The sequence below is a fragment of the Pteropus medius genome, unplaced genomic scaffold, assembly GCF_902729225.1.
Source record: "Pteropus medius unplaced genomic scaffold, Ma_sr-lr_union100, whole genome shotgun sequence".
Classification (NCBI taxonomy): Eukaryota; Metazoa; Chordata; class Mammalia; order Chiroptera; family Pteropodidae; genus Pteropus; species Pteropus medius.
Window position 1 is genome coordinate 51,107,582 of NW_024349800.1, and position 13,130 is coordinate 51,120,711.

At 45.6% G+C, this 13,130-nt stretch overlaps 1 protein-coding gene across 3 annotated transcripts in view; it reads right to left on the reverse strand.

Annotated features, from left to right (window-relative positions):
- Nucleotides 1-13,130, reverse strand: part of EFR3B (EFR3 homolog B) — a 75,847-nt gene that overhangs the window by 28,768 nt on the left and 33,949 nt on the right. For all 3 annotated transcript variants that reach the window (XM_039887668.1, XM_039887667.1, XM_039887666.1), the window contains exon 4: nt 9,732-9,882. In XM_039887668.1, coding sequence (XP_039743602.1) covers nt 9,732-9,882 — 151 coding nt within the window. The remainder of the gene's footprint in view (nt 1-9,731; nt 9,883-13,130) is intronic.

A 13,130-nucleotide genomic window follows, 5' to 3' on the forward strand; every position in this document is an offset into this window, starting at 1 on the left:
GGTGAGGGGGAGTTGGAAGGTGAGGGCCAAGCCCCGCAAACACCATTCAGTCACTCGGTGCAGTAGGGTCGGACAGAACACAGCACCGAGGGATGAGGAAGAGGGGCTCGGTTGGGAGCTCCAGCAGCTGTCACCGCACGACCAGGAATAAATGCTGTGAGGCTTGTTTATCGTCTCTTTAAAATGCATATATCGCCTCCTATGAAGGTGAAAACAGTAGAGAAAACCAAGAAAAGCTCCCTGAGCTCCTACAGTACCAGAAACTGTGTGAATTCCAGACTTTTTCTTAGTAAGGTTCTTATTTCTAAGAGGCTTAACCTTTTCATAGGTCCTACAGGATTCGGCGACACACAATCATTGAACAAGTGTTTAGGGGGCAAAGTACAAATACATTCGAGACACCAGTTAACACACAGCGCTCCATTCTCTGCACGTCAGTGACTCCACTCACGGTGCTTTCCCGCCCACTTGATCAGAAAGACAAATTTCAAATACGGTTATAGTCAAGCTTGCTTGCTCTGTTTTAACTCGTACCTTGTTCTGTCGGAAGCCTTCAAAATATTCAAAAGGAATGAGTCCTTGAAGAAGCTATTTATAGACACAGGAGTTTGTGTCAAGAGTTGCCATCCCAAGCCCCATGTCCTTCCTTTAATACCAGTGTGGACCGCAGCAATATTGGAAACAGTTAACACCTATATCCTAAGTAATAACAACATTAAACTTTTCTATGGCCCTTGCAGCTTACACATAATATTAGTTTCCTGGCGTTGCTCCAATCTCTGCCTGCATCTTCACATCGCCCCCTCCTGTGTGTCAAATCCCTCTCTGCCTCTCTTTCTTATAAAACCCTTGTGATGGCATTGAGGGCACTCTCCCCTCTCATGATCCTTAACTTGGTTACATTTGCAGACTCCTTGTTTCCACATAAAGTGACATTCACAGGTTCTAGGGATTGGCATGTGGACTTTCCAGCCTATCAGAGCATCCATTATCTGATGTAATTTTTGGCAAACCCGTGAGTTTAGCAGGGCCTGTATTGTTCCCATTGCAAAGATGAGGAAATTGAGGCCCTGAAGGACTAAGTGAATTATTTCAGGTCAACCAGCTTGTGATAGGTGGGCTGGGCCTCGCCCTTGGGAAATCTGATATTCTGATACTCTTTGCCCTCTACCAGTAATTTTTAAATTTTAATGTGCATCAGGACAGCCTGGGGAGCTTGTTGAAAATGCAGACCTCTTGAGCTACTCCAGGCCTCTTGAACAAGACTAGGGGCAGGGCCCAGGTACCTGTATTCTGAAGCCTCCACCCCTCACCACCACCTCCTACCCTTAAGATTCTGGGGCAGGGGATCTACAGCCCATGTCCTTTGTCCCTTTACTGGCAAGCTTGACAGTAGCTATGGAAATGTTCTGAGGCATCTGGGAGGGAGAAAGTTTAAGCAGTATGCTTGGGGAAAGTCAAGGACGCTCGTCCTTGGTAGTGGAGGCCAGTCAAGGCTGGATAGGTGGCCACCTCCTTTGGACTGGAGTGGTTTGGGGTTGAACCAAGGGGTAGATGCGTGATTCTGCCATGGCTCTATCTCTGGGGCCCAGGACTGGCTGAGAGGCTGTGGCCTTAAGGCTTCGCTGTTGACCACTCTATCCACTCACCAGGATTCCTGCTCTGCTACAAAGTCTGATGATGAGACTGCACTAATGCCATACAGAGGGTGCCATACAGAGGGTGTGTGCCCCATTTATTACATTACGGGTGGCACCGGGACCAGCTAATAAAATAGGCATCTTTTGGCACCAGGATCTCTGAGCAACCTTAGGAAGCCTTAGGTTTGATAGCTTCCCGGGAAGAGCTTCTTTTCCTCAAGTCTGAAAGAATAACAGTGCAGACATGCCAGCCCAGATGACCCACGGGAACGCTGGCCTGTGTCCCCATGGGGGCAGCTTCTAAAGAGCCCACCCCAAGCTGAGTCTTCTGGTGGCCGACAGGAGGAGGCCGAAATGGAAACTTTGGTGATGGTATGTCAGAGGGTGAAACCAGGATGCTTCATGGGAGCCGTGGTCAAGGGCCCATACTCGCTGTGGAAGTCTGCCTGGGAAGTGTGACAAAACCTGGCTGAGATGGGGTAGAGACGCTAAGGTTTTATAATGAGTAAAGCCTTCATCCTTCTCATAACAGGCAGTACAGTGTTATGATTATGGGAAGGAGTTTGGAGCCAAAACACATTTCTGAGTCCCAGCTCCTCCACTTATTAGGAGGCTGATCTGGAGCAGTTACCTAAGTTCCCTGTGCCTCGGTCCCCCAACCGTAAGATGGGGCTAAAGAGAGCAGCTGTCTCACAGACTCGGTGTGACCAGCCCATCACAGCTAACAGCTGCAGTCTCGTTCCTCTGCCCCCAGTGCCTTTCTGGCTTGCCGTCAACACTCCATGAGTTTTCACTGGGCCCATTTACCTGTGCCACTGGTCACTAATTTTTTTACAAGCAGGAATTTCCTGTCCGCTTCATCCCTACCATTGCTAATTCATATCTTACAAATGGCTTTTATGAAAATGCTACTTGCCTAATGCATGAGATTGGGAAATAATAAAGTCGATATCTTTTTTAAAAACATATTACAATGATGAGAAAGGTCTCCACAGCAACAAACTGAAGTTCTTGAACATGTGACACTTCAAAGGCCAGGGGCACTGCTAGGGCCACCCTTTCATGATCAAAGTTTCAGCTCTTTATACACTACAAAGGGTGCCAAGCTTGCTGGAACAGATCGCCAACCCTCCAGACAGGCAGGAAGGAACCACAGTTGTGTGAAAGCTGAGTTACTAAGGGCCCGGGTCAATAAAGAGAGAGCAAAACTCCAAATATTGACATTGCAAAACCAGCTCTCCCCTGGTCTGGGAAAGGAAAGCTGAGCTGGTTGGCCTCACTTCAGCCTAGTCGAGTCTCCGCAAGCAGAAGTTAGCATTTCCCTCTTCTATAGATGGCATTTTGAGCCACACAACTTCCCGCCATCAACAACAGAACCATAGTTTAAAATGCTGGGCAGAGAACCCCAGCTCACTCACGGCTAGAACGGCAGGCCTTTTCACTGAGTTTACCTTCACACAGAGACACTGGAAGTGCTTCTTTGCATCACTAAGATGCATACTAGCTGGAAAGCAGATGTCGTAAGCCACATGGCTTTGACTTTAACACCCCTTGACCGGTTCCCCCACTGGCTCTGGTTATAGAGACTCCTGGGAGCAGTTTTCACTATAGCCAGAGAAACAGTCCCACTGTGACGTGATCCTATAGTGCAGGTCCCCTGCCAGCCAAGGAAGAGCCATTCTCAAGATGCAGGACATCATCTCCCATCTAATCTCATTGTGCCTTTCCTTCTTCAAGATTCTTTGCATCAATGCTGTGGTTTTAAGATCTCCTAGGAAAGCCCAGTCCCTGATGCCAGAGGAGGTGATCCCTCTGGCCCCAAGCAGCCCCATGTGCTGGTCCCCAGGACAGAACTAGGGAAGCACCGGCCACCACTGCTCTAAGACCCCTTCATTTGCTGGCGCCGACCCCATGACCTGAACTGTTTCACTGGCCTCACAGTTCTGACCTGACCTGCCTTCATGGATACCAAGCCTAGCCCACTGGTCTCCAGCAGTGCTGATTTCTGCACCCGTGTGGGAGATGGGAGCATTTTTAGTCTGTAGATGACAGTTTAAGCTACGAGACTTGATGAAATTGTCCAGGGGGAGAATACGGAGCGAGAAGAAGGTGGAACGCTGGTCTTGGAGACCACAGACTTTTCAGGGGGCAAATGGAAGAAAGAATCATTGAACAAAATTATGTTATTTCCTATGGTTACTGTAATAAATTACCACAATTTAGTGGCATAAAACAATGCACATTTATCATCTTACAGTTCTGGAGATCGGAAGTCCGAAATGAGTCTGCAGGGTTGTGTTTCTTCTGGAAGCTTCAGAGAAGCATCTGTTTTCTTGACTTTTCCAGCTTCTGGAAGCTACCCCCGTTCTATGGCTCATGGCCCCCTTTCTCCATCCTCAAGGCCAGCAGAGTAGCATCTTCAAATCTCTTTCTCTCTGCTTCCGTTATTGTGTCACCTCTGTCTGTCTCTGCTTCTCCCACCTCCCTTCTGCAAAGATCCAGGCCCACCTGGATAATCTTCCCATCTCGAGATCCTTAACTTGATCACATCTTCGCAGTCCCTTCTGTCATACAAAGTAACATTCATAGGTTGCAGGGATTAGGATGTGAATACCTTGGGGGACCATTACTCAGCCAACCCCAGAAGGTAAGGGTAAGCCAGGTGGGAAGAGCCAGAGTGACAGGGCCAGGAAGTCAAGGGAGTATGAAGAAGGTGCAATCGAAAAAAGAAATGCCGCCAAAAATAAAAACATCAGCTGAAAGACGAGTAGGAATGGGTTATTTACATGGTTTCACAGATTACTAACTGCCAGGACAAATATGTGCTTTTACAATGGAGAGAGCTGGCTGTTATTACCCTAACTTAGGGTCACCCTTAGCATCCATAAAAGTGTAGTACCCAGCACCCCCCATGAAGTAATATGGCCAAAAGTTTTTAACTGCATCCAATCAGACTGTCGGATTTAATTCCAGTTTGCAGGAAGTACAGGAGACTAGAGAGCAAAATGAATGACACCACAAAGCAACTGACCTGGTCTCTTCAAAAGGTCGATGTCATGGAAAACAAAGAGGGGCGGGAGAGGGGTTGGGACTGGTTAAGAGATACAAGAGTCACAGAAAACAAAGTAAATGGGAACCTTTTGGAGAGGAAGAAGGTGGACATGGGAAGTTGAGGAAACCCCACTCGAAGTTGAGGGAACCCCTATTATCTCAGTGGCAGAGGAAGGCAAGGCCACCTCTGAGATTGAAGAAGCAAATGTGAGAAGGGATTTGAGGAGAAAATAGAAGGTTTGTAGTGACCAGAGAGGATAAGAGAGGGGGCTGTGGTCAAAGAATAAAGCGGCCTTGAAAGGCCGCTTTATTATAAAGCACATATTTGTAGAGGCCCCAACCCAGAGTCGTGTGGTTTTCTGAGGTGGTTCTCTGAGCTGGGGCATTCGGGGGGAGAAGGCAGAGCATGGCTGTGGCAGGACCGGCAGGCTAATGCGAGTGAACAAGGAGTATGATTGTTCCCACTGGGTCCAGGAGGCAGGCCAAGAAAGGCAGCCTCAGTGAGAGCTGAACCTAGGAGAGAAAGGAAGGCATCCGGGGCGGGGAGATCTGGATGAATACGGGGGGAGTGAGGGACCAGAGGGCAGGACAGAGTCTTGGGCATTTTCGTCACCCATAAAGGAAACCCTGGACCCATTATCAATCATTCCCTTTCCATTTCTCTGTCTCCCAGGCCCTGGCAAACACTAGTCTGCTTTCTGTCTCTGTGGATTTACCTAGGCACATAAACGGAACCACGTAACATGTGACCTTCTGGCTATCGAGAACAGAGCTGCTATGAACATTTGTGTACAAGTATTTGTTTGAGTATCTGTTTTCAGTTCTTTGGGTCTATACCTAGGAAGAATTGCTCAGTCACATGGTAACTCTGTATGTTTAACTTTTTGAGGAACCACTGAACTGTTTTCCAGGGCCTACACCATTTGACATTTCCACCAGCAATGCATGAGGGTTCCAATTTCTACACAGCTTTGCCAACACTTGCCATTGTACAGTATTTTTTCACAGCCATCCTGGTTAATATAAAGTAGAATCTCATGATGGTTTTGATTTGCATTGCCTTAGTGATTAGCGATGTTGAGCGTCTCCTCATGTGCTTATCAGCCATTTGTCTATCTTCTTTGGAAAAATGTCTATTCAAGTCCTTTGTCTATTTCATAATTGGGTTGTCTTTTATTGTTGAGCTGTAAGAGTTTTTCATATATTCTGGTTACATGATTCGTAAACATTTTCTCCTATTCTGTGGGCTGTCTTTTCACTTTCTTGATAGTGTCCTCTTGATGCACAAAAGTTCTTAATTTTGACGATGTCCAAGTTACCTATTTTGTTGTTGTTTGTGTTTTTGATGTGGTATCTAAGAAGCCATCGTCAAGTTCAAGATCATAAAGATATATCCCTATAGTCTTTTCTAAGACTTCTATAGCTTTAGCTCTTACATTTAGATCTTTGATCTATTTTGAATTAATTTTTTGCTTATGTCGTGAGGAAGGGTTGAAAGTACAAACTTTAAACCCATGACCCTTCATAATTTTTACTATTTAAACTAGGCTAATACATGACATTCTTCATGAGGAAAACCTTGGCATTCTCAGATTTAATATTTTCAATTTATCATCAGTGAATGACCTCAAAAGGTTGGGACACATGGTCATCGCACCGTGATATACATTTGGATGCACCGTGGAATGAGGCAGGTGTGCAGAAGCAGATCCCCGAACAAGCAGGCGAGCTTAGCCGGCCCTGGTTCCCCATCTTCTCCTGACTTTCACGGGCCCTCATCATCATCCAAAACTCAAGATTCTCATTAAGGGCTTGAAAGTGTCACTTACATTTAAAATTACACTTTACCGCATGTAAATGTGCGGAAATGGTATTAACAGATTTGGGTTTTGTGACAAGCGTCAAGAAAAAAATGCTGAGATGTCCTAAATTAAATTGTAGCAGGCCAGAGGGTGGGAAGAAGAGACAAAGAGTTAATCTGAATGTACACTGAAACTGTGACTCAACTTCCAGGTGGCTATTTCAGCCCTTAGAGAGACGAGCTGACCACCAGACTCCACCGCATCCTGCTTATGCATGAACTTTCAGACTGTTGTCCACAACCAATCCAGTAGCATCGAGCACTTCTTCCTTATGCACCTATCCCAGAACTTCCTCTGCTCCACCTCTCCCGCCCCTCATATATAGCCAATGTAAATTCTTTCGGAACGTACATCTTTCTTCCCCAAACTCATTGTACAAGAGCCTCCTCAGCCCAGGATGGCAGACATGTTGTCTTCTCCATCTAGCCATGCTGCCGGTGGTGTAGACTGCATGCCCCAGCTCCTCACCCTTTTTCTGGTTAGCATATGGATCAGTAAATCCTTTCTTTCAGAAAAGTTTTCAGCCTTCAAGGCTTTTTGTTTTATACAAATCTCACTACAATCTTATTCTTGGGGTGATAAAGCACAAGTTGAATGAATATTCATTAGGGAGGAAGAAAGGAAAGAAGGAAGGAAGGAAGGAAGGAAGGAAGGAAGGAAGGAAGGAAGAAAAGGAAGGAAGGAAGGAAGGAAGGAAGGAATGGAGAGAGCCTGCAGTGGGTGAGTGGCCCTCAAATCTGCTGCTAGCCTCATGTGGGAAACTAAAACATACATGCCAGGCGTCCCAACGGAGATGCCGATCAGTGGCTATGGCTGAGACCTGGCAATCTGTAGGCTTCCAAGGCTCTCCAGTGGCCTCTGTCATTGGCCGGGTTTGGGACCTCAAAGCAGGAAAGTAGTTTCTGAAGAGATGCTCTGCAGAAGGGTGACTTGCTCTGAGCTGATTCAGGCAGCAAAACCAGGTCTGAGGGAAAAACTACAGGGAGGCAGAGCTTGCTCGGGATAAAGATTTTTCTCAACTTTTCAGCCATAAGGCCATGGGCCACCTTGTGAGAGTGAGCCTGACCGCAGGAAGGCTGGTGCCAAGGCCAGGCTCTAGGAAGAGGATCCCACATTGGGTGGGGCCTGGTGAGAAGGAAACACATGGCATGGGGTTGAATAAATCGCAGTCTAAAGCCTCTGCTCTACCTCTGGGAGACAAATGAGCTATTTGACTCCTCTGGGCCTCTATACCAGGCAGAGGAATCCAGCAAAATGGGGGTGGTAGATGAGCTCTATGTGTTTTTTTTTCTTTTCTCTTTCTCTTTTTCTCTCCTTCCTTGTCTTTCTTTCAATTTCCTGGTGGCAAAACCCTTTATCCAAATGAAATGTCGCACGCTTCCATAGAAAGTCCTTCTATTCCTCCTCCTGCAGCCCCCGCCTCCTTTGCCCCCGCAAAGCATCAATCCCCATGAAAACCAGTTGAAATGCCTAGGCTAGATGCTACGATTATAGCAAACGCTAGCATGCCACAGTTCTAAAATGATGAGGAGCAAAAGAATGCTCTTCTTGGGAAGGCTTGATAAGGTTCCAGGCTTAGAGAGCATCCAGATGAGAGACACCATAAGCAAAGGCTGCCTCTGAAGCTGGACTCTGAATCCACTGCAATTATTTGACTTAACTTACTTATAATTGCCTGTCCTTACATAATCTTCACTGTCTGCAGTACAGTAATTGTTAGCTGACTCGCTATCTTGCTGATGCAAAGATGCACCGTGATGGAGAACCTAGAATTTTGCACGGCCCTGAATTTTCAAGGCTGTAGCTAACAAAACGCCTACCCCCGGGCTAGGATTTGCTGTGGGGAAAGCAAGAGCTGGAGGCCACCTGCTTCTGTGTCCCCCACGGGGAGACACCCGCTGGATGCACGATGACTGGTTTATTTTCCGTTCAGACGTTCTCTTCTAGACTATAGTTATGTGAAACAAGTGCAACAGCATCTGAAACTGTTGCCAGGGCAACCTGACAAAAGACTTCACCATCAGCTACTGTATATGTAATTCGTAAAAGGCAGCTGGCTCACAGAGAAAGGAAAGAGAAGGGAATAGGTTGTGACTTTTGATCTTGGAAAGTAAAGTTGGAAGAATATTTTCTGGTTAAATCAATTTACGTAGAAAGTTGGGACTCATACAATAAAAATTCAGAAAAGTCAGGAATGGAATGTTAAGATGAACCTTAAACCTTTTTAGTGTGATATCTGCAAAATAGTTGCATATCAGGGCTTTTAACATCAAGGTGCCTAAAGATCTGGAGCTGAAAGTATGCCCTGAAGAGGAGGGAATAGTGGAGACGGCAAGCAATTGAAGAAAGCAACCAGAATATTCAAGTGCGTATAGACACACAGTGAATGAAGCTGGGAGGTTTTGACACATCTGCTAGCTCTTCTCTCTCACAGCCGTAACCTCTCAGGATAGCAAGCCCTGCCCTGAGACTGGCATAACCGGCATTGTAGAGTTGGGACAAATTTAATCTGCTCATGATATCAACGAAAAGACTAAGACTCATTAAAGATAACCCGCTAGAGGTCACCCAGCTAGGTAAGAGCAGAACCAAGCCAGAAGCCCTGTGTCCTGCTTCCCCATGATCTTTCCATTAACTAGTGCCTATGTTTTGCGGACATCAGTTTATTCTATCTTTGATAGAGGCATAACCCGGACCAGCTTTCAAAGCATGCCCCACAGAGTCAGGGGCCGAGCTGTGAGAGTGCCAGGCACCCACTGCCCTTAAAGGAATATCTCCCTTTGCATCTATTTTTATATCTCTTGGGGCCTCACTTATAATTATGTAAGGGGAAAATCTATTTTATAAAAAGTTCAAAGATCATCAGTCTAAAGATAAATAAATTAGATAGTGGTAATGGTTGCACAACCTTGTCCATACTCTAGAACCCCTGAATCACATGCTTTAATATGATAACTTTTATTTTATTTATTATATTTTATATAAAGTATAACATGTAAATCATATATTTATATTTAAGTTAAAAAACTTAAAATATCTTCATTTACACAAAAGGGGCCACTAAGACAGGCACCGAGTTGTACTTAGGGTCAGAATCCAAATAGGAGTATATCCTAACAACGCTGACTCAGAGATCCGCCCCCCTCCACTCTCCAGAACCCCTTGGGTGGCTCCTTACTGAGTTGGTGCCGAGGATCTGCAGGTTGGGCTTCTCTGATTCCAGCAGCTTGGCCACCATCTTGAGGAAACTCTCCACAAAGAGGTTGATGCTCTGGCAGTGGCAGGCCATGAGCAGCTGGTCCAGCGCCTCCATGGCGATGCACACGTACCTGGGGAAAGCAGCAGTACGGCTGTCAGTCAGCTTCATGGCCGTCAGTTAGCTTCACACCCATTCTGCCCACGCTGCATGCCTGGGGCAATGTAGAGTGCGTGAAGTGACCTCCTGGGCAGCATCCGGGTAATGAGGCTCTTCTATAAGTTGTCAATACCTAGATGTCATCCTAACAGAGCCCACCCCAGCCCAGCAATGAGAATCAGAACTAGAAGAGCTGAAAGACCAACTCGCCCAGTATCCCGTTTTACAGCTAAAGAACATGAGGACAGATGAGGCGTACCCGTTCATGAGTGAATACATGCAGAAAGAATCGATGTCCAGAAGAGCAAATTCTGATCCCAAATCCAGTGAGATCAGAGCATTACTTGCTCCAAGTCAAGATGTGTTTGTTGAACGCCCACTGAGGAAAAGCTCTGTCCTACTCAGTGCAGGGGGTGGAAGGATGAAGAAGGCCTTCAAGTTAAGGAGCCTAGAGTCTTACGGATGAGATAAAAACACAGATATCTCTCCTAAGGGGAAAATAAGAAATGCTACACGAACATCACGCATGACGATCTATGAGCGTTCCCAAGAAAGAGACAGATGGCTCTGGGGGGAGGAAGTGAAGAACTTTACGAAGAATCTGAGATGGGCCTGAGGACCAGCCAATGCAACGATTAATAAACATAAATTTGCAAGTTTTGTACTTAAAGACCTCAGAAGTTCTATGATGAAGTACTGCACAAATAATCTGGTTGACAGGATTACCATGTTTGTGTGACACCTTACCTAGGGAGCATTTTTACCTCATGGAGGAAAAGACAGACATAGAATTAAAATTCTCCTCTCCTTATGAAGAAGTTGCTCTGTCAGTTTAAGTCCCTAACTACTTAATGCTTTTAAAGCCTAAAACCTAAGTGACTACCTTCAGAACTAGGAAGACACAATATCCAACGGTCAATAGCATACTAGTTGAGTCAGCTCATTCCATTTCTTGACAAATAAAAAGTTCTTTACGTTTCAAGCAAATCCTAATAACTTTTATCCTTTACTTACAATTCTACTTATAGGAGCAGTAAGAAAGAGGGCTGACCTTCTCCTACCTGCCAGCCCTTTACCCACTTGAAAACAACAATCTCATTTTTCTTGTTCTTCTATTCTCCATGCTAAAAATACCCAATCCTTCCCAAACCAGGCTTTGTAGGACAACCCCCAAGTATCTTGGTGGTCATTGTCTTCTTCAATGTCTCTCTTAAATCCCAAGAAAAATGCCAAAAATCATGTTCCTACTGAGCATTAGGTGTGCATGTCTAAGCTCACCCCAATATTTGTTCCATAATGGTGGCAGAACAAGCATATGCTCAGGTAAGGTCCATCATGAAAGATACAGCCCTTACTTACAAAGCGTTTGCATTCTAAAGAAAATAAGAAAGACGTTCATTAAAAGAGGCTAGCTTTTAACTTCCACTGAGAAAGCTGCTGCCAAGCTGTCAAAAATTATTCTGGTTTAAACCTTTATCATTTTCTTTAAGGAGTGAGGTTTCTGAGGCAGAATGCTCGATGTTTCCCCTGGAATCTCTCCACCCCCCACCTGTCTAGTAATTTAGAGTTTTAGCCGAGCTCGTGGCTCTGAGTAGGAACATTTCCCAGTCTCTCTTGCTGCCAGGTGAGACCACATGACTAAAACGTTGCCATTAAGATGAGGGGAAGTGAGGTGAGCAGCGTCGGCATCGCTGGCTTAAAAGGCAGGATTTTCCTCCTGCCCTCTCTTCCCTCTTCCTGCCAATTGCGAAGTGAAAACCATTGGAGACCCAGAGATGAAAGTCCCTGGATGGCCTTGTGGCACAGAGCCACTGTATTTTTGAGTCTCTTTGTACTCTAAATAACACAAGTATTTGTTAGTCAGGTTTAGGAGTGCTTTAGAAAACTCACGGTGCAAATAAAAGTGAGTCCTGAGCAACCCAAAGCAAGTCAAGTGATGGACCTCATAGGAAAGAGAAGTAAGTGTTGAAATGGTTCCATCCTGCTGGAGGGAGGTCATCTCAAAGCTTCATGGACTCGGAGTGTGATTTTTTTGTGTGCCTGTTAGGGGTGGCGAGCCTCCTACTTGTAGAACAAAACCATGTGGAATAGAAAAGTACTTCCGTAAACAAAGAAAATGCAGAGGAGGTAAAGCAAGCAGAGAATCCACAAACATAACTGTGGTACTAAAGAATCAGCCTCTAAGTCAACAGAAAGTAGCAAAAGACCTCTCTCAAAGATGATGGTAAGGCTGTCGCCGCGGGCTTTTAAAAGCGTTAAAGCTGCCGGACACTCTAAAGTCAGGTTCACATGCTGTACCTAGAGTGAAGGATGGATTAAACAATGTGCTCTTTACATCGCGAGCCATATCGCATCCATCTTTGAACAGTTAGGCAGCTATTTCAAAGTCCTCGATTAGCTAGTCTTTGTCTTCTTTTTTAAAACAAAGTTTGGTTAAATAAAAAGAAAGCACAGAGAGTATGACTGTAGGATTTCTGGAGACAACACAAGACCAAACACAAGGCTCCATAAACCTCCTTGTGGCAGCCACTCAGTTTCATACAGTGTGTGTCCAAAATGCCTCTCATGAGAGTCAGCTTTGCAAATCTAAGCATATATGATAACAACAGTCATGGCATCTTCTAAATGTTTTTTTTTTTAAGACATCAGTAACCATTTCTTAGGTGCCCTTGAGCTAACTTCTATACTGAGCAACCATAAGAAACACAGCCTCCCTACTTGGAGATTTTCCTGTCCACTCTTATAAAATGTTTCTTTTCTCTATACGCACCGAGTCAACTATTATTAAAGTATTATTTAATATTATTAAAAGAAAATGTTATTAAATATTAGTAAATAGTTATCTCTGGGCACATTCACAAGTGGATCAGGTCACGCTCTTATCTAGAAAGTGTCCTTTAAACAAAGGCAGCTTTGGGTCTTTGAGTCCCTTTGGTGATGGAGCCACCATTCCCCCCTGCTCTGGGGGCAGGCCATTCCTGGATCCAGATAGCCTTGCTATTCAGAGGCCATCACGGTCACAGTCCAGAAAACCTGCTGTGACTTGTGGGCCCAGTCCCAGTATGGTTGGGGTCCACTGTGCGGGCCAGTGAAGCAGACTGCATCCCACTGGGCTGGGGCCCTTTGAAAGGGGCAGACTTTCCCTGCAGACGAGCCTGGACACATTCTGGCAAGGAAACATGGCGGGTGGGACGTGGGGGCAGGCAGTGTGGCGTTCTCTGA